This window comes from Colobus angolensis, unplaced genomic scaffold (genome assembly GCF_000951035.1).
Source record: "Colobus angolensis palliatus isolate OR3802 unplaced genomic scaffold, Cang.pa_1.0 Scaffold94, whole genome shotgun sequence".
Taxonomy (NCBI): Eukaryota; Metazoa; Chordata; class Mammalia; order Primates; family Cercopithecidae; genus Colobus; species Colobus angolensis.
The window spans coordinates 1,429,980-1,454,437 of NW_012123376.1; the positions used below are offsets into that span (position 1 = coordinate 1,429,980).

Here is a 24,458-nt window from a genome sequence, read left to right on the forward strand (position 1 = left end):
TCCTCCAATGTTCTTTTTCTTTAAGACTACCTTGGCTATTCTTGGTTCCTCACAGTCATCTTTTAAATTTGGAATCAGTTTTTCAGCATGTGTGCATTTTGATTGGGTTTGTATTGAATCTACAGATCCTGGGATTTTGATTGCATTTGTATTCAATCTACAGATCAACCTGAGGAGAATTTACGTTCCAATATTGGATTTTCCTACCTATGAACATTGTATATCCCTCCATTTACTTAGGACTTTTAAAATTCTCTTGAGTGTTTTGTTTTTTCAACATAGATGTTTTGAATTTCTTTTATGCTTATTTTTAGGTATTTAATAATGCAGTTTTTTTTTAAATTTCCAGGTATAAATGTTTTTTGTTCTGGTATATTGATTTGTGTATGTCTGCATATGAAAATCAGTAATGATACTAAATTCATGTTAATTCTAATATTGTGACTATCGATTCTTCATATTTTCTACTACAGAATTATGTTTTCCATGAATAATAATTTTGTTTTGAAATAATGTTTATATCGTCATACCTAGGCTTTATGGTACTTGCTAGAACCTCCAACATTAGCTGTATCGGGGTGATGAAAAATATCCTTGTCTTTTTCTGATTTCAGTGGGGAAAGCTTTCAGTATTTCACCATAAAATGTGATGCCTACAGTAGATTTTTAAAGACAGTTTTATTTACAGATTCTAAGGTTAATTAAAAAAAAAGATGACTGCGTTGATTTTACTCAGCACTTGTTTGTGTATATGTGAGGAGATGATCATGCAGGAGAGATTTGGCTGCAGGCAGAGATGAAACCCTTCCCAGAGGAAGAGGAGGAAACCCCTTCCTCTTCAGAAGGGCTGTGAAAGTAAATGTAAATTGAGATGTACTGGAAAACAATAATGTAAATTCTTGAGACTGGGATTATCATGGTGAAATATCTTAAACATTAGCCAGATATGTTTGTCATGTGCATTGGAAAGAGCAGAGACTAGAGATGAGCAATCATTCAGACCTGTTAAATGAGGGCCTAAAGTGGATGAGGTGGCAAAAGAAAATTGCAAAAGTCAATCTAAAGAGTGTTTGGAAAGAAGGATGGATATTTGTTATACAATGGTAGAAAAGGGTGTTAACATTGACTCAAAGATAAGGTTGAAGCAATTGGATGTTGATGACATCTGACTGAAATGGGAAAACAGTTCATTGAGGGAAAAATAATGACTTCAGTTTTGGGTTCTTGGAAGTGCTACTGTCTCCTGTCTCCTTCCCTAAATGGTAAGCCATCATGTATAGGGGAACAGTCTTGGCTGTAAATCTCCATGGCTGTCATAATTCCAGACATACAATAAGATAATAAATGTATTTTGATTTGTTCAATGATATATATATGTGGACAAAAAGTAGAGATTTAGGTGAGAAATTTTGCCCAAAGATGTTCATTTGGGAGTTACCTGGGGTGGTGGTAATTGACACTCTAAGAGTTGAACTTTTAGGAGATCAAACAGAGAGAGAAAGCATGTCTTCAAGTTAGGGGGACTCTTGGAAGATACCTCTGTAGGGAGAGAGAATCTTCAAAAGACATCTGATGGTAATGGTTAGAGAGAACAGTGGTGAGGTTCAGAGAAGTCACTGAAATATGGAGGAGAGTTTTCCAGGGGCAGGTTCTCTATAATGCCAAATAGACATCAGTGATCAAAGAGACCATGGCGGAGAGGGAGTGGATAAAATAGTTAATAGGTTGTGATTATATGTTTGAGGAATGACAGAAATCGTTCTGCAACTACATGAAGCAGTAGAACTAGCCAAAAGTAAAGTGTTGTATAGTAAACATCTGAATATTTTTAAGGCAGGAGAGATGACTTCTATGCTGGAGGAGAGTACAGAATGAGAACCCAGAGGTGGTGGGGGAAAGGGAAACACCCTGAGCCAGATCAAAAGCCTTTAAAAAGAATAGTTGAAGTAGTAGTATGTAGTATAAAGCATTTTATGAAGCTGAATACTGAAGCGTATTGTAATTTGAAGCTTATGAGTAAATACAAAAACACCATTATAGAGGTTAGCAACCAGCAGCCTTCCGTGATGAAGGAAATTTGTATGTTTTGGACAAAGATTGCCATTTACAAAGATCTCCAAATAGTATGTGCCATGCCCTTTGTGTGGCTCTTGTATTCATTTAGATGCTGTTTGGCTGCGCTTTTCGTGTTAAAGTTGAACAGAGTCATGTGTATACTTCATAGCTCTATTCCCGATTTCTAGTAAGTTGTCATCTACTTGGTTTTCCTGAACTGAAATGCAGTTATTTTAATCCTCCATCCTGGCTCCATGGAGAGATGAACTGTGTCAAACCACAAACCTGGTGCCTACCGTTCACAGATTTGATTTATCCGTGCTTCCCCAAAGTGCAGCATACCGCGGAAGTGCAGCATACCGCGGAAGTGCAGCACACCGCGGAAGTGCAGCATACCGCGGAAGTGCAGCACACCGCTGCCAGCCCTTTAAATTTTGAAATATATGTTATATGATGTCTTTTTTCACCTTTGAATCCTCATTGATAGGCAGGGATATTTATTTATATATAATTATATAAAGGAGAATTAGTACATATGATTATAGAGATTTTATAGTTCCTTTATATTTCTTTTATTTCTCCATATTTCAATACATTTTAGGAAGTTAACTATTTGACAGCATTGAAGTTTATTTGCTTAGCTTTTAAAATGAGATGTAGCTTTTTATTATTTGGTTACCTTATTGAGATGGTTTAGTATTATGTTCATATCAGTACCGTCAGAATCAGCAAAGAATCTAATGTTATTTAGATTTAAACAATCTGAGTTGAGGGAAATATTTTGTCAAAACTATGCATAAATTACTTTTCAAATTATGAAATTTATAGCTGTTTGGGATAACAGCCTCAAGCACAGGTTAGAAATACTTTTTTGAAATGTGTTTTCAGAATTGACTGTTTTATTTTAAAGGCATTATCAAAGAATGCAGTTTATTTGTGAAGTGAAAGTTAAACTCCTTTTTTTGTCTGTGCACAGGTTTGGATATCACTGATGAGGAAAGGAGAAGGAGAAGTTTCATTTATTAATCCTAAGTTTCATGTAGGAGACTTTACACACAAATTTTCAAATCTTTGAAAATCTCCAAAACCTTAAATGATTTAAGGAACGGATTAATTTCTAATTAGTGGAGAAACTTAAAATACTGGCTTTATTGTAATATCGGGCACGGTTTCAAGTAATCTCAGATTTGGAATATGTTTTTCTTTTCCTTTATTGGAAAAGCATCTGAGTTTATGTCATTAGTTCAGAAATATCTTATTTTAAACTACTTGAGGGGAAAACACAAAAACTCTCTGGTTGCTATTGGCTTTATGCATATTTTCTACAAATAAAGATACCACACTTGTGCATTGCACGATGAGGTTATACCAAGATTATTTGTAAGAATCATCATTTAAGTAATAGTACTTAAAATCATGAAGACTGGAGCCAAAATACAGGTTTCAAAATTCTGCCTTTGCTGCTTGTTAGGCAAGTTACTTCTCTGTGTTTCCACATCTGTAAAATGAGAATAATAATTCCACCCGCTTCACAAGGTTGTGAGGATTAATGCAAGTTAATGGACAATAGAGTAGTTAGAACAGTTGCTAGCACATAGTAAATTCATATTAAATATTTGCTGATGCCAGGACTGCTGTCATCACTACTACTTTTACTACTGGGATTTGATACCATTCCACTCTGAACAATTTTAATTCAGTTCATTGGCTAGTGGCTTTCCTTCCCTGTATCTCCCAAGATGTGTTAAGCCACCTTTGGGAATAAAGTTAGAGAACTGAAGGGATTCTTTAAAAAACCTGGTGTTTTTTGAATGATACTATATTTAAATTAAAAGATAAAAATACATTCCCTATGCTAATTGGGGAGATACGTGTGAGCACTTAACCTGCTTACTCTCAATATGTACTTGATCATGTCATTTCACTTGTGAGCATATTAGTTTTGTGTGCATCTCCAAATACATTTTTAACCCTGCAGTGGGGCAGTTTTTGTTTTGGGATTACTTTTTAAAATGCCATTGTCATTCCTTGGCTGCTACACTATTTTTCAAAATTACTTAATTTTTTGGAGTATTTCTGAAACTTACATAACTTATTCTTCAGGATTTTATCTCTTGTCCATTTTTTCAGTAAAACTTAGCCATATATGTTTACACATGCAGACACACCATCTGTAAGCATATTTTCATTGATCCATGTTTGAATAATAAATATTGTGCAATATTTGATCTTTGATGGCCAGCAGTGTCAGAAATATCAAGAATCGTGTGGAACGTGACATAATTGTTAGTCACTTTTTCATAGAATTATTGAAATTATATTTTAGTGGTCCTGATTTAGCGTACCTAACAAATCCCTTTGCATTGTAAAACAAATACACACCTGAGACACAAGAAGCTAGACTGTCAGAATTGCTTTGATTATTTCCTTGAAATGAATCCCCCTTTCATATCACAGGCTTCTTTTCCACATTAGAGTCCCTCTTTCAGTTGAATAGACTGACTAATATAATATGTTAACTCATGAGATACTCTAATATACACATATATTCTTTGTAAGTTATGCATATTTTCACATATGTGTATGATTCTCAAATTCAGACTTAATTTAAATCTGCTACCCAATCCATCTCTTTTCCCTGAAATGTCTCGTCTTCCCTATTTTTCAAGACTCAGCTTTGTGTAAGCACTTCTGTGAAACTTCTCTGATTTCCTTCCACTTCCACTATACTCTGTTCTTTAACGAGAGCTCCTGTGATGTTTCTAAGGATGGCATCTTGATCTGAATTACAGAATACTAACTTTAATCACACTTACTTTCATTATAAAATGTGGACACCAATTCAACTTGCCTGGAATAACTATGGTTCTTCCATGAATTCAATTAAATAATATATGTAAAAGTACCTAGTCATTGTTAACTATATGGTGACACATTCAAGAGATGGCAGATATTAGTGTTATAATTATGTCACTTTTCTATATTCAGCCCACGTTTGTTGACTGTGAGCTGCTGTGTGTCAGGTTCCATGGAGTATTACTATTGATGTATTACTATTACTATTGAGTATTACTATTATTGAGTATTACTATTGAGTATTACTATTCTCAGTTCTTTGATATAGGCGATTCATGTGTAAATTTATAACAATGTGTTTGCCATGTAATGTGCATCTGTATTATAAATCAGTGACTTTTATTACCTGCTAGCAATTGCTAGAATATGGTCGAGTTGACCTTCTTCAATTTTAGTATTTTTCCATTTTTTTTTTTTTTTTTTTTTGGACGGAGTCTCGCTCTGCCGCCCAGGCTGGAGTGCAGTGGCCGGATCTCAGCTCACTGCAAGCTCCGCCTCCTGGGTTTACGCCATTCTCCTGCCTCAGCCTCCAGAGCCGCTGGGACTACAGGCGCCCGCCACGTCGCCGTGTTAGCCAGGATGGTCTCGATCTCCTGACCTCGTGATCCGCCCGTCTCGGCCTCCCAAAGTTCTGGGATTACAGGCTTGAGCCACCGCGCCCGGCCGTATTTTTCCATTTTTAAAGGAGTTGTTTTTGGTTCTTATTTATAAATAAGAGTCAGACCAGGCACAGTGGCTCGTGCCTGTAATCCCAGCACTTTGGGAGCCTGAGACAAGATTGTTGCTTGAGCCCAGGAATTTGAGACAAGCCTGGGCAACATGGCAGAACTCCATCTCTACAAAAAATTAGCTGAATGTGGTGGTAAGAGGCTGTAGTCTGAGCTACTCAAGAGGCTGAGGCAAGAGGATCGCCTGAGTCTGGGGTGGTCGAGGCTACAGTGAGCCATGATGGTGCCACTGCACTGTAGTCTGGATGACAGAGTGAGACCCTGTCTCAAAACCATAAATAAAAATAAAAAAGTAATTAAATAAGAAAATAATTTGTCATTCTCAACAAATGTTATTTTTATTTTCTGGGATTATGTAGTAATGAGAGAAGCATATGGTTAAGCAATCCCTTTGACAGTCTGCTAATTTGCTTTTTGAGAAATACTAATTGATTACGTATTATGACAGCTAGCTATGTGTTGAGGACCAGATTCTGAGGTACATAGATGATATCTAAATACACAAACTTGGATTGATGAACTCAGCCAGTCAAAGCTATTATTCAGTAAGGCACTTGGCAACCTGTAAGATAATCATTAAAAATATCAAATAAAGTGTCTCATTTCTGGATCACTATGTCAACATGTCAGTAGAACAAATCTATTCAGTCCTTTGATCTTTCAAATTATATTATAAAATCTACCTTTGTTAACAGTTCCTTGGGCTCAGATGTGCAAAGAGATTGAACGTAAAGTTTCCTAAAATACTTTGTCTACTAATATTTTCTAATTATCACAAAATATTTTGAGAATGCAAATTTCATTTAAATGTCAACCATAATTAAGCATGTACCATTTGTTTTTCTACTCAAGTTTCACAGTTTGATGGAATGTTTTTCCCACAATTTAATAAATATTTGTTTTATTTCACATGAATTAATTCAAAAGTGTGGATAAGAGCAACATATTTTAATCAACTATTGTTGTGATGGACTAGAAAATAAATTTATTCACTAAGCAAACTGTTTACTATGCATTTGAATGGGATTTATCATGCTTAGCATTGGCAGCCTAAGCATACAGGCAACAATTAATAGCAAAGCCAAATATGTATACTGCATACTGAGCAAAGCAACTTATTTTTTCTTGATTATATCATAGATCTCTAGTATCTAAAACTTTTAATTATTTACCCCATAATGTCCTGTACCTAGCTATGTTCCAACAACACCCATTGAAGTGAAGTAGTAGATAAATTCTTAGGCTGTGTGAACTATGCATTTGTAATTGGTACCAAATATGTGTTTGATTTTATTTTCAGTTGCTTTCAAAATTTTTCATTTGGCATTCTATGTATACATCACACAGCTACATTTTACAAGTAGTGTTGGAGATTACTGGGTAAATGGGCACCCTATTCTTCTTCCCTTCTTCTACCAGCCTCTCAAAACCCCAAAGATTTTAACATCTTCAGCATGATGGTTAAAAATGCCTCCTGATAGATGGGATTAAGAGAAAGATGTGAGTGTTCTTTATCTGGCAGTGCAAATGTATGTGTGGCCAAGTTACTTTTGGCAGAATGCAGCACTACATGTGGTAGTACTTATGGTACTTACGTGCACGTCCAAATGGCACATGTTTTTATTTTGTTACAATTTAAATCACATAAATTAGACATACAAAGACAAAATTTAATCATCTTGTCAGTCCTTGCAGTACAAATCAGATTTTTGACTATGCAGTCCTGATAAAATGGCAGTTACACTTGAATCTGAGCATAGCATAAATTACTTTTCAAACCATTATACTGAGAACAATATATGTAAAAGAAATGCTTAATTCATTTGCTATGGTTACTTTCTTTTAAAGACTTATTTGTTCTCTGGGTGCACAGAATGATGAGGTGTAATGAAATGGAAGCTGAAAACAGATTAAAAGAGTAATTTCCATGTCCGTGTGCTTTTGCTTTACCTTCTCCTTCTGAAAATGGGTTGTTTATTCAGTGAGCTCTGTTCTTAAGTGACTGCTCAAGCTTTGGGGCATACCTTACTCCAAGTGGGACTTTAATTCTTAAATTTTACTTTCTGTAGTAGTATCTGCTATTTTAAGTGGTGAAGAATCCTTGGGTGGAAGCATAATTTCAGGGAAACATAAAACTGGAAATGGGGGACAGTTTTATAAATGAAGTATTATAAGTCAACTTATGCAACGAACAGAATTCCAAGGGGATCTTTATTGAATATGGGTTCTTACTGACCTCTGAAGTCCCTTTCTCCTATTTCCATTGCCTATTGCATCTTTGAATTTTCTTAATGGAGGAATTATGAACACTATACTCTGAGATCCTAGAGAGGAGATTCCATTTTCTGTGGATCCCAGGACCTTCCTATAAGAAACATGCAAGTATGGTTGAAGGTAATATTGAGGAAGTATAACTTTGTATCAGGTGTAGGACATAGCTTTTCCTAGTTGTCAGGAAAGTTGAAGTGGAAAAGGAGTTTTGGGCACTTGATTATAAATGTAGGGGGTAGAAATAGGAGTGACTTTTCTTGAATATCCATTATATACCAGACATTCTGGTATACACATTCTCTTTTTTAATATTCTTAGCTTAAAAAAAAAAGTGCGGTGGGGCAGGCTTATGATACCAGTTTAACAAGGGGCAAAAGGAGCATGTAGAATGGCAACAATTTACCCCAGGTCACATTACCCCCAAGTGTTAAGGCTGATGTTCCTTTTTTCTGGCTTTTAAAGCAAGATCTTTTCCATGATGGCATCACAGCCTTTCTCACATGGAGTGGAATATGCCATTCGTTGATGGGAGATCCTGTCATGCTGGATATGATGGAGTTCCTGAAACTTCTGTATTGTCACCTGGATTGCCTGTTGAGTCAAAGGGGAGAGGGTGGAACTTTGTGCCTGTTTTTTTTTTTTTTTGAGACGAAGTCTCCCTCTGCCGCCCAGGCTGGAGTGCAGAGTAGCGCGATCTCGGCTCACTGCAAGCTCCGCCTCCCGGGTTTACGCTATTGTCCTGCCTCAGCCTCCCGAGTAGCTGGGACTACAGGCACCCGCCACCACGCCCGGCTAATTTTTTTTGTATTTTCAATAGAGACGGGGTTTCACCCCGTTAGCCAGGATGGTCTCGATCTGATCTCCTGACCTCGTGATCTGCTCTCCTGGGCCTGCCAAAGTGCTGGGATTACAGGCGTGAGCCACCGCGACCGGCCCGTGCCTGAGTTTTTGTCTGGAGGAAGGGATATATGCTAGAAAGTAGGTGTATAATTATAAAATATGTCCAGGAAATCTTACTTAGAAGTTTTTTTGTGCTTTCTTTTTTTTAACTTACGAGATCTTTACTATGATGACCTTGTGTTACTAAATTTAGTGAGCACTGGATTACTTATAGGAGAATAATGCTTTCTTTATGGACTCCACCTACCCTAATTGAAGTGGTGTCTGTTAACACTTTTTAATGGTTAATCCTGAATTGTGAAAGTTAAATGTGTTTCCTGTGTCGACTCTGCTTAGAAAATGTGTACCTGAAGTGGAAAGTAAAGTACTATTCTCTCCTATTGTGAGAGGCATCTCTTTTCCTATAGCCATGATTTGCTAACTGTGGCCTGTATTTAAAAACTCTAGGTTGCTTCTCTGTGGAGAATTACGTGTGTCCAGTGGAAATCCACGTACCTCTTCTTGGTAGTAAGATGTGTCATGCTGTACAAGTTCAGAAGAGATATAGTAGGTGTCACTTGTCACCTAGCAACAAGCATTCTTCTTTGTGTCTTTAGCTACTTTTCATTTTTAGTCAAAATAGCTATGAAAACGTAGCACTTAGATTTGCATTTATCTCCAGAAATATTTAGATTAACCTTCAAATATTTTTAGTTCCCAAGATAACTCACTGTGACAGATGAAACAGAAATAACTTTAAGTAGAAAAAAAGCAACTTACGTGGTAGAAACCTTGATGCGCAGAGCCAGGCAAACTTGGACCTGTTACATAACATCACAGACTGACATGCACAAAGCCTGCCTGTCAAGTTCCCTAGTTGGCTTTAAAAATTATGGTAACTGAATTGAATATGTATATAAACCTTTATTAGTTGATTTTTTAAATCGGTGCTGGAAAACACAAGATCATAACTAATGAAGCAGTGATTTGTAAACCTGAATCTAGAAGACAGAATTCCAAATAAGATTACTGTATCAGCACCACCTTTCAATTTACTCGAAACAGAGCAACTAAATTACCTTTGGGCAGAGAGTGGAATCCCTGGCTAGTTAGATGTCTAGTGTGTTTCTCTGTCTCTATTTAAAGATACATAAAGGGATTCTCAGAGGATCTAGCAATAAGTATACTTATGGGTCCATTTTAATACACTTAAAATGTATTAAACACTAACCTTTAAAGACTGAGAACATAATAGATCATTTAAGATGTGATGAAGAGCAAGCCGTCTGCTACTGTAGTATAATATAAAGCCTGTACTCTGAGGTAATTATGACAGAGTAACTGCTTATTTGTTAAAGTAGATAGCATTCACTTTCCTTATGGCCAGGGTCACTTCTGTTGTCCAGGGTGTACTGTCTTTGAATTATAAAGGAACTTGAGTGATCAAATGTGGAAATTTCAAGACAGAAAAAGAGAAAGGAAAGAATTTAAAAATCATTCTCTATGGCTTTCAGCTAATAAAGAGAAGCAGGTGTAAGTGGAATTTCTCCAGTCTCTCCTCTAAAACGATGAGTATTTACCCATGGTTCCAGGCAGCAGTATTTTGGTTAAAAAGTAATCCGAAAATACTTTCAAAAGTGTAATATTTTATGCCTTGCCATTTTTCATGTTTTTCATATTGAAATAAGCGACCAGTCCTTTGCTTTTCTTCACCTAATGACAATTGAGAAACATTTTTGAAGCCAGGAAAACGAGGACCAAAACCACGCATCATGAGCATTTTGATGAGGCCACTGGCCTTTAAAACTTCTGTGCTTTGGGAAGATTTACTGGATAATTTCAGAACCCTATTTGGCAGAGCTAAGTAAATTTAATTTGGAAATTGATGAGCTATTAACTGTTACTGGAAATGTGCCATTTTACTATTTTATATCATGGCTTGCTTTTGATAGGAATTTGGGGGGAAAAAGTAAAGGCCCCTTAGCATGAATAAAATTAGAGATGGATCTGTTCTATCATGTGGTCTCCATTTAGAGAAATCTTTTTTATTTCCTATTCAATATCTAAGCTGTTGATTAAAAAGTGGTAATTCTTATACGTATGACATTTAACATTTTACAGATTGCTGTATAAACATTACTGCAATTAGAGTAGGCAAGATAGATAAAGCAGGTATTATTATTATTATCCTTGCTTCTTGGAGAAGAAAACTGGGCATCAAAGAGGTTGAATGAGTTGCTTAAGTTCACACAGCCAGAAGATGATAGAATTGAGACTAGGGACAGACAGGTCTTCTCAACTCTAATCTGTGTCCTCATCGCTTTCCTTCATTTGTGCTACTTAAAGTGTGAGGGGCTGAAAGGCAAGAGATGAATCTTGAACACTCTCTTGGGAGCCTGAATTGGATGGAAAGCAAAAACTAGTTTTGTATCAGGCCCTCCCCTGCTTTAACACCTATAGAAATACAAATTTAAATTGTAGAAGATTGCAAACGTAGTTGGTATGACAAACCACAAAGAGCCGTGCAGTAAGATTTGGGACTAAGTCAGGGTTTTGTGAGAACCTTGACATTACCTTTTACCTTGGTTATAAAATTTGCCTCTGATCAGTTTCATCCTTGTATCGTCTCCTAGTGGGAATGCAAATCGGTACAGCTAAGTGCAGTAGTGCAGGATGAGGTTACGTGGGTGAGTGGTGGTTGTAGTTTGCAGTGGACTCTGCTTGCCAGGCCCTGCCCTCTTCCAGATTGGAGGCTCTTTGTGTCTGTCCAGAGGAGGCATCCTTTTTAGTTGCTTAAAGGCATCATTCAGACCAGCAGAGATGCTGGTGCACACTAGATTTACATGCAAGGGTGTTTATGTGTGATTCGTAATAATAGTCACAAATGATAAGGCAAAAGTTAAGTAAATAATGATATATTCTTTCAGTGGAGTATTACAAATTTTTGGATTAAGCGTTAGTAAGTTTAATATGAGAAAATGCCTATGGCACATTAAAGGAAAAAAATTACAGAGCTACCATGTGAAAAATAATGAGCCAGGTTTTGACATACCTTGAACATTCTGCTAAGAAGTTGGAACTGATTGGATTAGATATATTTTGAAGACTAGAAAGGATAAAACATCTTTGAGAACACTGTGTCTTAGGTGACTTTTTAAGTATTTCAAAGGAGACCATGTTATGGTTTAATCATGTTAAATAGAGGAATTATACTCTGAATTTCAAGAGAATGTTTTGAGTCTGCCACTATAATATTAAAATATTGGATTGCCTTTTTAGTAGCATGCCTGGTAAAAGCTGTAGTGCATATTAGGGGATGTGTTTTGAGACATTGTTATAGCAAGAGAGACATATATATTTAAAGCTGGAATAAAATTAAAGACCAGTTTCCTTCACCGGTCAAGCCCATGGAGCTTGTGAACTCTGCTGCATTTCATTTAAGGCCTTTATGAGTGAGTGGGTTCTTTTCAAATGTATGGAAACATACACAGGAAACCAGGCCCAGTGCTACAGCCCATAGACATTGGCACAGAATGGGCGCTGCTGAGAACTCCAGGGTGTGTCCCCTCTTGAGTGTAATTCCAAATGAAAAATAAAGTCAACTGTGCCTAATAAGCTGGCTCAACCGAATGCCAGAGAAAATTTGCCTCATGAAATGGAAATTCTGAAGCAAGTAACATAATGCTGAGAGAGAATGAATAGGAAAACTTGTAAGATATATCCAAATAGGGCAAATGGTCTATTATAATCAGAACTCCCCAACCCAATACTGTTTAATGATTTGGTGAGATCCTAATGGTCCTGGAGATTTTGAACCTTTTAGAAAACACATGAATATTTAATTTATATTTAATTTTTAAAAGAAGGGACATATATTAATGTAGGTCTTTTTTTAAAGTTACTTGGGTATTGGCTGACATGGAGCCACTAAATTTATTTCTATTCATTATTCTGCACATTTGTATCAACTGTAAAGAAATTATCATTTCCCCAATAAAATGGCATTACTTTAAATTCTCTTAGCTGCTAAGAATAATGAAGCCAAGTGTTACAGTTTGAGTATTTGGGGCTTCTCTTTTATAGAGGAAATTTACTTACAAACCTTTCCTTTTTTTTTTTTTTGCCATTTTCTCCTCAGTTGTCTCTTGCATCCCCTTCTTTTTATTCTCCTCCTCCCTTCTTCCCTTGTTTTTGCCTAAGTCTTCACTATTTAGTGCCTAGGATCTTGTCCTAGTGTCATAGCTGGTGTTTTTTCCTCTACTGCATTTTACCCTTTCATGGCTGAAGAGCAAGCCGACAACACATAGCTGAAGAAAAGATATGCCTCAGCTCTATGATCACGAACTTAAGGAGCTGTGTTGTATTTTTTTTTCCCCAAAGGGGGAATACCATCAACTTGTAGAACTTTCTTTCATCATTTGTCTTTGTGTTTTTCTTGCAGGATCAATGTGACTCTAAGAACAAATGGATGAATGAATATCCATATGAAGAGAAAAACAATAAAGGTTGGTTAGTCAAATGTTAAAATTGCATTGAAAATATTGCTACTTTGAGCATTACTTTTGGACAGTTTATTCTCCTTAGAGTACTTTCTTGTGTGAATACAAGACAGGTCAGTACATGTGCATATCTATCTGTAAAATGTAATTTTTCTTTTTAGCCCCTTAAAAAATTATATGGAAGCGACTCCTCATTTTTTTCCTGCAAGTCTAGCTCTAATTCTTTTCCAGAACTTAAGCTGGTATTTTAAGAATCAACTTTCAGATGAATATTAAAAAATGGAAAACTGCTTGATGCAACTGATCACTGGTACAAAAAAAGAAGCCAGATTTTGTTTAATATACATCACTTTTCTACAAACGTAATTCTAATACCAGTGCCATATGGTACATGATTGCTGTCAAATGCAGTCCTCTGCCCCTGAAGTCTCTGCTTTCCTCATAGAAGTAGGATCATCAAGGAAAACTTTAATATTTGGTTTCTTACAAATACAGTATGAATTGAAGTGTCAGGTGCGGGGGTGGGGTGTGAATTTCAACAGTCCTCAAATGATGGGCATTACCTTATTTGTGGTAGTTGTTTGATATTTTCTTGTAGTTCCTACTGATTACAATGTAAAAATCATAGGTGACACTAAGAGAATTACAATATGTTAAACCATCTCTATTTCATAAATACGGTTTTACACTGAGCGGGTCTCATACAGAGGCATGTGCCTCATAAATCCTCATGTAGCTGCTCAGCAATACAATTTCATGTTTTCCTTCCCATATTACTCTTGCTGCTTCCAAATCGATGCATAACTTGCCATGTGTTTTTCTGCCAGCCTACCTTCATAGCTTCATAACAAGTGATTTTCAAGGTTGTATCTATCGCTTAAAATTGCCTTCTTCCATCCTCATTGCTAAATTTGCTCCTTTCTAGTATTTGTAAAGCGTTTAGACCTGTGGAGGGATACTGATTCAGATATGGTTCAAGGGAGACTTCTGCAGGTATCAGTAATGTTCTTTTTCACGACCTCAGTGTTGCCTGTGTGGGTGCATTCACTTTGTGAGGATTAACTGTACTGTGGACGTATTTGCATGTGGATCAGTGGTGTGTTAGTAAAATGGTTCTCTGGGAGGAGGAGGGGAGAGGAGAGGCCTGATTGTAGTGTTTATGAAATCCTGTGGTGTAATTATTCCTACTATAGCTGCTTTCGAGGCTTTACCACCTGACTTGCAAGATTCCTTAAAATTCAACAATTGGCTCTCATGAGCCAGGGATGAGCTAGCTCCAGCCCACCATTGATAATTCCATTTATACAGTAAAGTTAAAAATTTTATGTATTCCTTAAGACTAGAGTGGCGAAGGTAGTAAATTTAAATTTTCTTTTCTCTTCTCTATATAAACATGATAAGTTCTTTACTTATCATGCAAAATGTATTTATCCCTTTCCTTTAGAAATGATGTTGAGATAGTATTTATGTTTTGGTTTAGTTGTCATTAAATTTTTATATTTGAAAAGATCAATGTTAGCTTTATAAGTTTATAAATTTTGGCAGTGTCGTCATGCTGTAACTATTTTTTGTTATGACAATTGAAGATGATGGCAAAAAGAATCATTGTGTTACTAGTTACCCTGATACCCTGAAAATATTATGATTGACTGTAATATATGTGATTTATTCTGAACAATTGTGCCTTATAGCTCATAATTGATGAGTTCAGAAGTCTTTAAGGAGAAAGGAGCAGTGAGTATTTAATTTAATGTGTTTGTCCTATTGAGATGGAGTCTCGCTCTATCACCCAGGTTGGAGTAGAGTGGCACGATCTTGGCTCACTGCAACCTCCGCCTTCTGAGTTCAAATGATTCTCCTGCCTCAGCTTCCCAGGTAGCTGGGATTACAGGTGTGTGCCATGATGCCTAGCTAATTTTTTGTATTTTTAGTAGAGACGGGGTTTCTCCATGTTGGCCAGGCTGGTCTTGAACTCCTGACCTCAAGTGATCCTCCCACCTTGGCCTCCCAATGTGTTGGGATTACAGGCATGAGCCACTGTACCCAGCCTCACTGCTGCGTGTTTAAAAATGATTTTTCATACATTTTATCCATTCTAGATGCCTTTGAACAGAGAATACATTAATGCTTGTTTTTAAGTCTACTTGAATCAGATGCTGTTAGTTTTAGCAATGTCTGATTCATGGAGAAGATTGCAGAGTTTGAAAATTTATCTTTTTTATATTTCAAATACATTGACAAAGTCAGTATTAAGATGAAGTTTTTAAAATGTCAGCAGTGGAAGCTACATTGCCATGGTATACATAATTGAAAAGGGATTTGAATATGGCTTTTACAACTGTTTTGTGTGTTTCCAGTTTGCCAGTGGTGACAAAATCCTGCCAAGAGCCACGGAATATCATGCTGTGCCTTTTTGCTTAGGTTCTAAAATTTAAATAGCCTATTTGGGATTTATAAAATTTCTGTTGTGTCCATACTGAGAGTTTTACTTTCAGGAGCAGTCTTCATCTGCCCTTTCCTTAAAAACAAACAAACAAAAACAAAACAAAACAAAAAACACAACTTTTGCATTGAGTTTTTCTTTACTTCATTCTTAAGTTACTTCCTTTACTCAGCTTCACTGCACTTGGATTTGTCCCTTTGCCATCTGCCTTTAGAAAACAACAAACAAATTCTAAAAAGATTCCCGTTGTCCATTATTTCCTGCTCACAAACACCAGCATAAAGTCTGGTGGATACATGCTTCAGCGTATTTCAGCAGTTATCCTCTCTGTGAATATGGTGGCTTGTTGTGGACCTGGCTCCTTGCTTTGCTTCGTTTTTCTTCGCCCCAGCCATTTCAGTATGTTTACCCAGTGCTTCTCAGCAGCTGGCTTAGAGCAGGTGTTCAGAACATACCCACCCCACATATACATTAGTCCAGCTTATCAGAGTTCACATTAAAACTTTGCTTTGTGACTACCTCTGATGAACAGCTGCCTAACCACCCAGCATTAGCAGTGGGGTGACTTTTACTTTATGCATTTGGAAACCAAGAGAACAAGAGCAAGCCTCTCTATGAGCGATTTCATGCCACACAAAAAGGGTTTATTTCATAGTGATGGTTGTATAGCTTGTGGTTGCTTTACATTTCTTTTCCAAGTTCCAAGGCTCTTTCTTTGCGCAGGATAGAGGGATTGTAATAGCAGCAATCCAGCTTTTCTTCCATTTTGAACTAAGTAGCCACAACTGCTCCAAAAGCTGCAATTAATGTAAATGAAATGGATTATTAGCATTGGCTGCTGTAAGTGTATGTAGGGTAGTTGCCTGGACAATAAAAGTGGAATCAAAAAGAGGCAGGCCTTAGCTCTGCAATTATTTGTCTGTTTGATCTGGGACCCCAGTGCCCTCTACTTTGTGAATTCTAACTTTCTCATCTGCAAAGAGGAACTAATAACACCTGTCCTGCCCATTTCAAGAGTTGCTATGGGTGTGAAAAAAGGACATATTTGTGAAAAAGATTTAAAGCTGTCAAGTTCTGAAAGTGTGCATGGTATTGATATTACTTGATTTTTGGCGTAAGAGAGATTCATGACATAATATGATTTCACATCACAAAGTCAGACATTTTCAGAAATCGAAGTGCCCTCAATGGTCATTAATTCTAAGATGCACTTTGTGCATGGCTATTATCCGTAAGACTTTGTTGACTACATTAGTGTTATGTTGAGTACGCCTTAGAATTTCTTAGTTCATGTTGCATTCATCCTATTTCCAGGCATATATAATCGTACTAAAATTTTTTTTTTTTTATTGAGCCACATCAGTAGACTTGATAATGATACCAACCAGTAGGTGTATCATAGTATTTATTAAAATATCGTCTTGAATTGGGTCACTCCTTTTTCTGTCAAGTCACTTCAATTTTGGGAATCTCATTTATCTGGGAAATGGGAACAAAATAATATACATAGATTTGGGAAAGATTATGGAATTATTGAAGGAGGGAAATAGCTTCATTATTTGAAAAGATGACGCGTTATTCATTTTAAAACCATTAAAGCATGCAAAGCCGCATCATCTCCCTGCCTCATATCTTCTGTTAATATTTGGTGAACATTATTTATAGCTTCTCTGTATACATACATACAAATAATTAGAAACTTTTTTAAAAAAAATAAGATCATATTTATACTTTGCATCTCTTACAAAGAGTAGTTTGCTTCCAATGGAATGAAAAAAATAGGAATTGAATTTAAGCTTAAGGAATTGATTAATTTCATATTAATATCCTTTTACCAAAATGATGTTATTAACAGTTAATAGAAAAAACCCAAACTTTGAATTCTGTTTTTTGAAGTGACTGAATTTAACTTTAAACAGAATCTTTTGACTTTGTGTTAAAAAGATGGGAAAATTAATGAAGTTTCTTCCTGATTCCCTTTTTCCTCGTTTTGTTTTACTATACTTTTAAAATTAAGCTTATTCACATTTATGATTCTTAATTGTAATGATCAAAGCTGTGAAGTATTATTACTTCCCTCAGAAATATGAATACATGGCTTCCCTGTCATCTGGCGTTTGGTGTCACTGCGAAGGTTGAAGCAAACTGATCCTTTCACTTGTTCTTGTTTTTTTTTTTTTTGTCCAGGATGCTAATGAACAATTATTTTAAACCTGAAAGTTCAGGAATTTCATCGATTGTCTTACTTTTTGTCATTCTGTTTCATTTTCTCTTGGATCTTGCTCTTAATATCTGAGAAGTAGAGTCTGTTTTTATGACAAGAGGTTTTAAAATTATGTTTAAAATACACTATTTTGTTCTTTAGTAACTTTGAAAATATGTGTGATGTTTCTCCTTGATTTTCCATATCTGTGGCCTTCATCTTTAACTTTTTAATTTCACTCAGTGTGCTTTCAAGTTGAACTTTTTAAAAAACTGTGTTTTCAGTTAAATTCTTTACTTTTTTGTTCCCAAAGTAGCTATATTTTATAGCTGTGTTGACTTATTTTCATTTCTTTTAGTTATCTGTTATTGTACCACGTGAACCCTTGTACATCCTGAACTTACACTTGTACCTCCGCCTTGAACATTTTTTTTAAAGAAACATTTATCTGTAATTATTTTAATTTTTTTGAGTCTATGAAGAGATATTTGTCTAATTTCTTCATCTGTTTGCTTGGGTTATTTCTACTGTGATTGTTCTTCATTGGCCTCTTGCTTACATTTCTCTCTGGCTTTTGGTATTTGTTGCTTTTACCTGCGGTTCTCATGGGCTCTCCCTGAATATCTCCTATCTTTATACGGGGCTAGTGTTTGCCAGAGCACAGTATGAGCAGGGGCACCAGTGATTTGGATATGAGCTACTGAGTGCGTATCTTTGACTTGATTTTGTTGTTTCCAATACCATGTAAATAAGGATGTCATTTCCAGAGTCTTTGCTCTGCTTCCTTTGGACAGCAGTGCCCCTTAAGTAAAGGGCTCCTGTCTTCCTTCCTTCTGCCATGTCAGGTAGAACCCCTCCATGAGGGAGCTAAGTTCCACAAAAGGCTGTGCCTGTGTGTTAGTTCTTTTAACAACACTTTCTCTGCTTTCTGAGAAATTGATCTGTATTCACTTGATTATGTCTGATGTCTATTTTAATCAAAGGGTCATTGAATAGGTCTTGTGTAACTGTGATTTTTACTTTTAGGAAATCCCGTGTTTTGTTTGAGGTTTGAGGAACTGTGTATCAGCTCCCAGTTGCCTCTCACATTTCACAGTATTTGACAGATGTGCTTTGGTTGGGAATTTGAGTTTGTGACTTTTTACTTTCACTAAAGGTGGAGGGTTTTTTATTTTTTCATTTTTTTAATTTGCTTTACCCATTTTCAGTGGGTTTTAAAAGAAGGCTGTAACAATGCCTTTACATTGCCATTTTGAATAAGTAACCTTTTAAATAGATTTAAGGGGCACATGGAGAATATCAAACTTGCTGTGGTGTTTAAAAAAATGACTTTGTATTCAGATTGCCTGGTTTCCATCCTGGTTCTGCCAGTGTTCAACTTTGCTTCTATATTTCAGTTGCCACGTCTGTGATACGGCAATGACAGTAATAGTTCCTACTCCATAAAATTGGTGTGAAGGTTAAATGAGAAAAAAATTCTAAAGCATTTGCATATTGCCTGGTAGTTACTAGTGCTCATCAAAATAGCAGTTTTTATCATTTTAAGCTGTGTTAGTTGTGTTTAGAGCATAGTCAGTTTAGCTTTAGGAAAATTGGCTACTAGGCCAGCGTTTGTATATTTTATTTCCTTTGACTGAAGAGCATGCTGGGATGGGTACCAGGTGTTCTTCTTATAGGGCAGCCTCTGGTGTTGGGGTCTGATTGGGGATTTCCAAATTGTTCTACTCTATGTTGATAAAGAACAGAATCATCGCCAGTTCTCTTGGAAGAAATAACATTGGATATGCTGTGGTAGTTGGGGTATATGTTATTGGTTCACTTACAGAATGTTGGCAACTTCTGTTCTGTAGTGTTGCAAACACTACAATTCAGACATATATTTAGCATTTATTATTTGTTAGACCCTGGGCTAGAAAGACAAATTAGACTCTGCCTTGAAGACTTCATCATCTCAGAGACAGGCAGATAAGTTTCTACAATTGTATGTGATTGGTGCCATAATATATTTATTAGAGCCAGGGAATTGGGATGTGGGTTCTGGAAGGCTTCACATATAAAGTGACATTTGAGCTAGACCTTGAGTTGCCAGTATGACATTGACTGGAAGAAATGGGAGCAACCAAGAAAAGTTAGTTTAGAAAAAAATTCTTAGCAAATGCAAAAGTATATTTCTTTTCTTTGGGCACAAAAGTGCCCTGAAAAATTTCTTCTAAGAGTTAAAGATAAATGTGTGATAATCAATGATTCCAGGAGGTCTACTGGAAGTGGCAGAACAAAGGAAGACAGGAGCCCTTCTCCTAAGGGGCACTGACGTGCCGTGGAAGCAGAGGGGAGACTCTGGAAATGACATCTTTCTTTAGACAGTATTGGAAATAACAAACACAAGTCAAAGATTTACATTTCAGCCAGAATCTTTTGAGGTTCATTTATCTTTTTCTCCCTTCCTCTCTTTCCTTCTCTCACTCTTCCCCTCTCTACCCTCCCTCTCCCTGCAGTTCTTCTCCTTCCCCCACTTCCTGTCCTTCCCCCACTTCCTCTTTCCTCCCACTTCCTCTACCCCCCTACTTTCTCTCCCCTCTCCCACTTCCTCTCTCCCCTCTCTTCCCCTCACTTTCTCTCCCCCGACTTTCTCTCTGCCTGTCCCTCTCCCCTTTGCCACTTCCACTTCCTCCCCTCCCTCCCTTCTTCTTTTTCTCTTCCCTGTTTACACATTTTCATTGTCTGGCCACTTGATTATAGTGGTTCTTCAGCTAAGCTATTTAGAGTACCTTACCAAAGTAATTATTATATTTTACCAGAAATTTTCAAGAGTGATCATAAAAATATGAGTATTTTTCATATATCATTTAAAATTTTTTTTGATATAATGAGAACATTATAGTGTTAAAGCAGCATAGTAATTGATTACTAATATCATTTATTGAAGTATAATATCTATATAGTTTTATATATCAACATTTGTATACTATTTTAATAAGGCAGCTTCTTCCCTTCTCTCAAGCTGATGTTAAGTGAGAATTTCTTACTTTCTCTAAAGAATTTTATTTAATAATATGAATAATTATTGACTGAAGAAGTGTGATTTTTTGTGTCTTACACATAATCAGTTTTTCAGTGTATCTTATAATCTAATGGAATGTAACTTTCTCAAATATTCCAATTTAAGAATCAATTGATTATTCATATTTAACATGCTGCTTCAAATATTTGTGCCGTTAGAGCACCACAGTTAATATGAAAGTGAATTTATTTTTATTAAAGGCTTTTACTTTGTTTTCTATGGCCACTGTAAAAAATTACCACAAACTTAATGGTTTTGGAAAAAAACACAAATTTATCTTACAGTTCTGGTGATCAGAAGTCCAATGGTCTCACTGGGCTAAACTCAGAGTATTGGGAAGACTACATTCCCTTCTGGAGGTCCTAGGGCTGATTCCATTTCCTTACCGGCATCTAGAGCCTACTCAGGTTCCTTGGTCCACTCAACTCCACCAGCTTTGGGCTGAGTCCTTCTGGCATTGCCATCTCTCTGGTTCTCCTCTTCTTCACATTTAAGGACTGTTGTGATTACTTTGGCCTATCCTAGATAATCCAGGATGATCTCCTTATTTTAAGGTCAGGTGATTAGCAACTTTAATTCCATCTGTGACTTTCATTCCCCTTTGCCATGTAGTCTAACAGATTTCAGGGATTAGGACATGGACATCTTTGGGGGCCATTACTCTGCCAACCACAGGTTTTCAAGAACATAAGTGACTGTGATTACAGGTACATGTTACTATTGTCAAAGACACGTGGTTGGGAGTTTTGGAAGAATTCTCATTTTACTAATTCTGTTAATAGTCAAACAAATTATGATTTATGTCAATCAAAATATAATTTTCTTCCTTCTTGTGACTGGAAGAAAAAAGTCCATTCAAATCATTATTGCAGCTAAATGAAGCAAGTGATAATATTAAAATTTCCCGTTATAAAAAATCTAATAAATATCTAATTTTTTGCAAACAGTAGATTGTTTACCACAGTTTCACATGGTGATGCTATAGTTTTATGTGCCTTCAAAGCTAGATGAACTACTTTTAAAATTCATCAGACTTTTTGGCCTAACAAACCTTCCTTTATTTTTCTATGTTGTTATTTGTAGCATCTCTGATAAAATTAAAATCTAGTTTCAGGAAACATGGTTGATTATCTTGTTAAAAGCTCTTGAGGTGATAGCATGCACTTACAGCCCATACACTTACTAAGATGCCCTGTATCCCTTGCAGGTGTGGCTCTGGAGCTGTATTTAAAGTTTAGTTAATACCTAGTCAGCAGCTAGCCATTGAAATTAACCGATAGGCTAGGGCTGTTGCGTCTTTCAGGGTAGCGAAATCTTTTAGATTTCAAAGAACTTTTTCAGGGGGAATTTTTTTGATTGTTTTTGTTATCAAAGTGAGGAAAAGTTCTGTATAGCTTTTTCTTTTCATCCATCTTCACACAGCAGAGTCTAAGGGGAGCAAAATCTGTGAGAGGGGCCTTTTGCAGTTTTAATAGCTTCACGTCTCAGGGATGACTCCTTTAATTTAGAATACTAATAGCTGGCATCTAGGGGAAAATGAAAGGCCACTTGACAATAAGAAGCTGGAAGATGGAGAGCAAACACAGAGACTCGTCAGAACCAGAATTGTGAGTAACAAGGGGGCAGTAGTTACACAGAGAGTCTGGGGTTTGGGACCCTGAGCCTGGTTTAAAGCCTCCTTCTAATGTTGCACACTGTGATAACCACTGGTTGTCGGCCTTGCACCCTTCTGCCATGAGTAGTCCCTTTCCCTGTTCTCAATCATGTGCACTCAAGTTGAAGGGTAGGTGTTCCTTTTTAACTGAGAGTTGAGTGTCCTTTTGAACTGAGAGTTGGAATCTAGGCACATTGTGACAACCATGATTTCATCATCTATTGCTGCAAAATGGAGCATCCCAGGTTAGTGGCTTAAAGCAAAAGCAGTGTGTGTTTTGCTCTTGAAGTGGCTACCTGGGTAAGACTTTGGTGGAGTCGCCTTCTCCTTGCTCTGCTCAACTCGGTGACTACCGAGGTTCAAAGGCTGATGACTGGAGTCATGAAGACTCGTTGACATGTTTTCCAGTCAGTGCTGGCTCTCTCAGCCAGTCTGTTGGCTGCAACGCCTTGATGTGGCCGAGGCTTCCTTAACAGTAAAGCTGCGTACTGGAGCAGGTGGGTGGGGAGAACACTAGGCAGAAGCCACGTCACCCTTGGAAGTGATGCCACGTGATTTACCCCATATTCTGTTCATCTCAATGATTATAAAGAGGCTCATTAATTCAAAAGGAGGGGACATATCCCCCACCCTTTGATGGGAGAGTGGAAACGTCGTGGAAGTGCACATGTGACTGGAGATACTGTAGTGAACAGTTCCGGAAAACATCGTCAGCTACAGTTCATCTTCAAACTGGAAGAATCCATAAACATTTTGTTTTTCTGGAACTAGTTCTCGTGCCAAATTCTGTATCAATCGGGGTGTGAAAAGAGAAACAGAAAGAGGGGACAAGTGCTAAATATAGGACTTAAAAGGACTTGACCACCTATGATGGTAGGAACTAGTTAAGCACATTATGTATGACTGTTGCTTCTATATATTTGGTGCCAGAGCTGAAGTCAGCAGGGCGAGCAGTTGGGAAGGATGAAAGTGGAGGGCAGGAGAGGACGGACACACTGGATATGCGAGGGTGCGCGTCAGTCCACACAGACCCTCACTGATCATAAGCCTCCAACTTCAGAGAGGTCGGAGAACTGTGGGAAAAGCTGGCACCCTTCCCTGAGCAAGACACATCATGGCCCATGAATAAGATAAGCAGATGAAGGCAATCCCATGGACCAACCACTTTCCTGTGCCAATGAGGAGAGAGGGCACATCGGTGACAGTGTGTGTGAGCTGCATCTTCCGAGTGTGAAATGCATGCAGCAGCTGCTTCACTTCTGCCGAGTCCCACCTGAATGGCTCTTATAACCCAAGAATGATGGCACGCTGCAGGGAAGACCGTTCTGAAAATGTAGACATGTAGTTGAGATTGTTGATATCCACCAACAAGTCTCTCCTTGCCTCTTCTCTGCCGTTTCACTTGCAGCTCTACCCCCTTGCTGTCCTCCCCACCCGAGGATCTTAGATTATAGACCTCTGTTGGTTCCTGTTCTTTCCTTGATTTTCCCATTTCTGTCTGAAGCACTGCTCTTGGGACCCAGCCTTGTAGTGGAGAGGACCCTGCTGTCACATGAATGGATGTCTCCACATGAGGAAGGCTTATCTGCCCTAGAATACCACCTGCCTGGATTCACTGCTTATGAACTCTGCACAACTCTGAGAACCTGCAAGATTATTTATGGCCTCTTCTTGCTTTTTTGTATGGTACTTGACTCAGTTACTGCTGTCTGTTGTGGTTGAGACCACTCCGCTCCCTGGGTTTTGGATCTTGACTGCCTGTCTGTAATGCTGTAGACCAAGCCGGGCGCGGTGGCTCAAGCCTGTAAT

At 37.3% G+C, this 24,458-nt stretch overlaps 1 protein-coding gene across 2 annotated transcripts in view; it reads left to right on the forward strand.

Annotated features, from left to right (window-relative positions):
• KLF12 (Kruppel-like factor 12) overlaps positions 1-24,458 on the forward strand; it is a 465,591-nt gene that overhangs the window by 136,583 nt on the left and 304,550 nt on the right. For both annotated transcript variants that reach the window (XM_011932150.1, XM_011932151.1), the window contains exon 2: positions 13,231-13,294. In XM_011932150.1, the coding sequence (XP_011787540.1) occupies positions 13,262-13,294 (33 nt within the window). In that variant the 5' untranslated portion in view covers positions 13,231-13,261. The remainder of the gene's footprint in view (positions 1-13,230; positions 13,295-24,458) is intronic.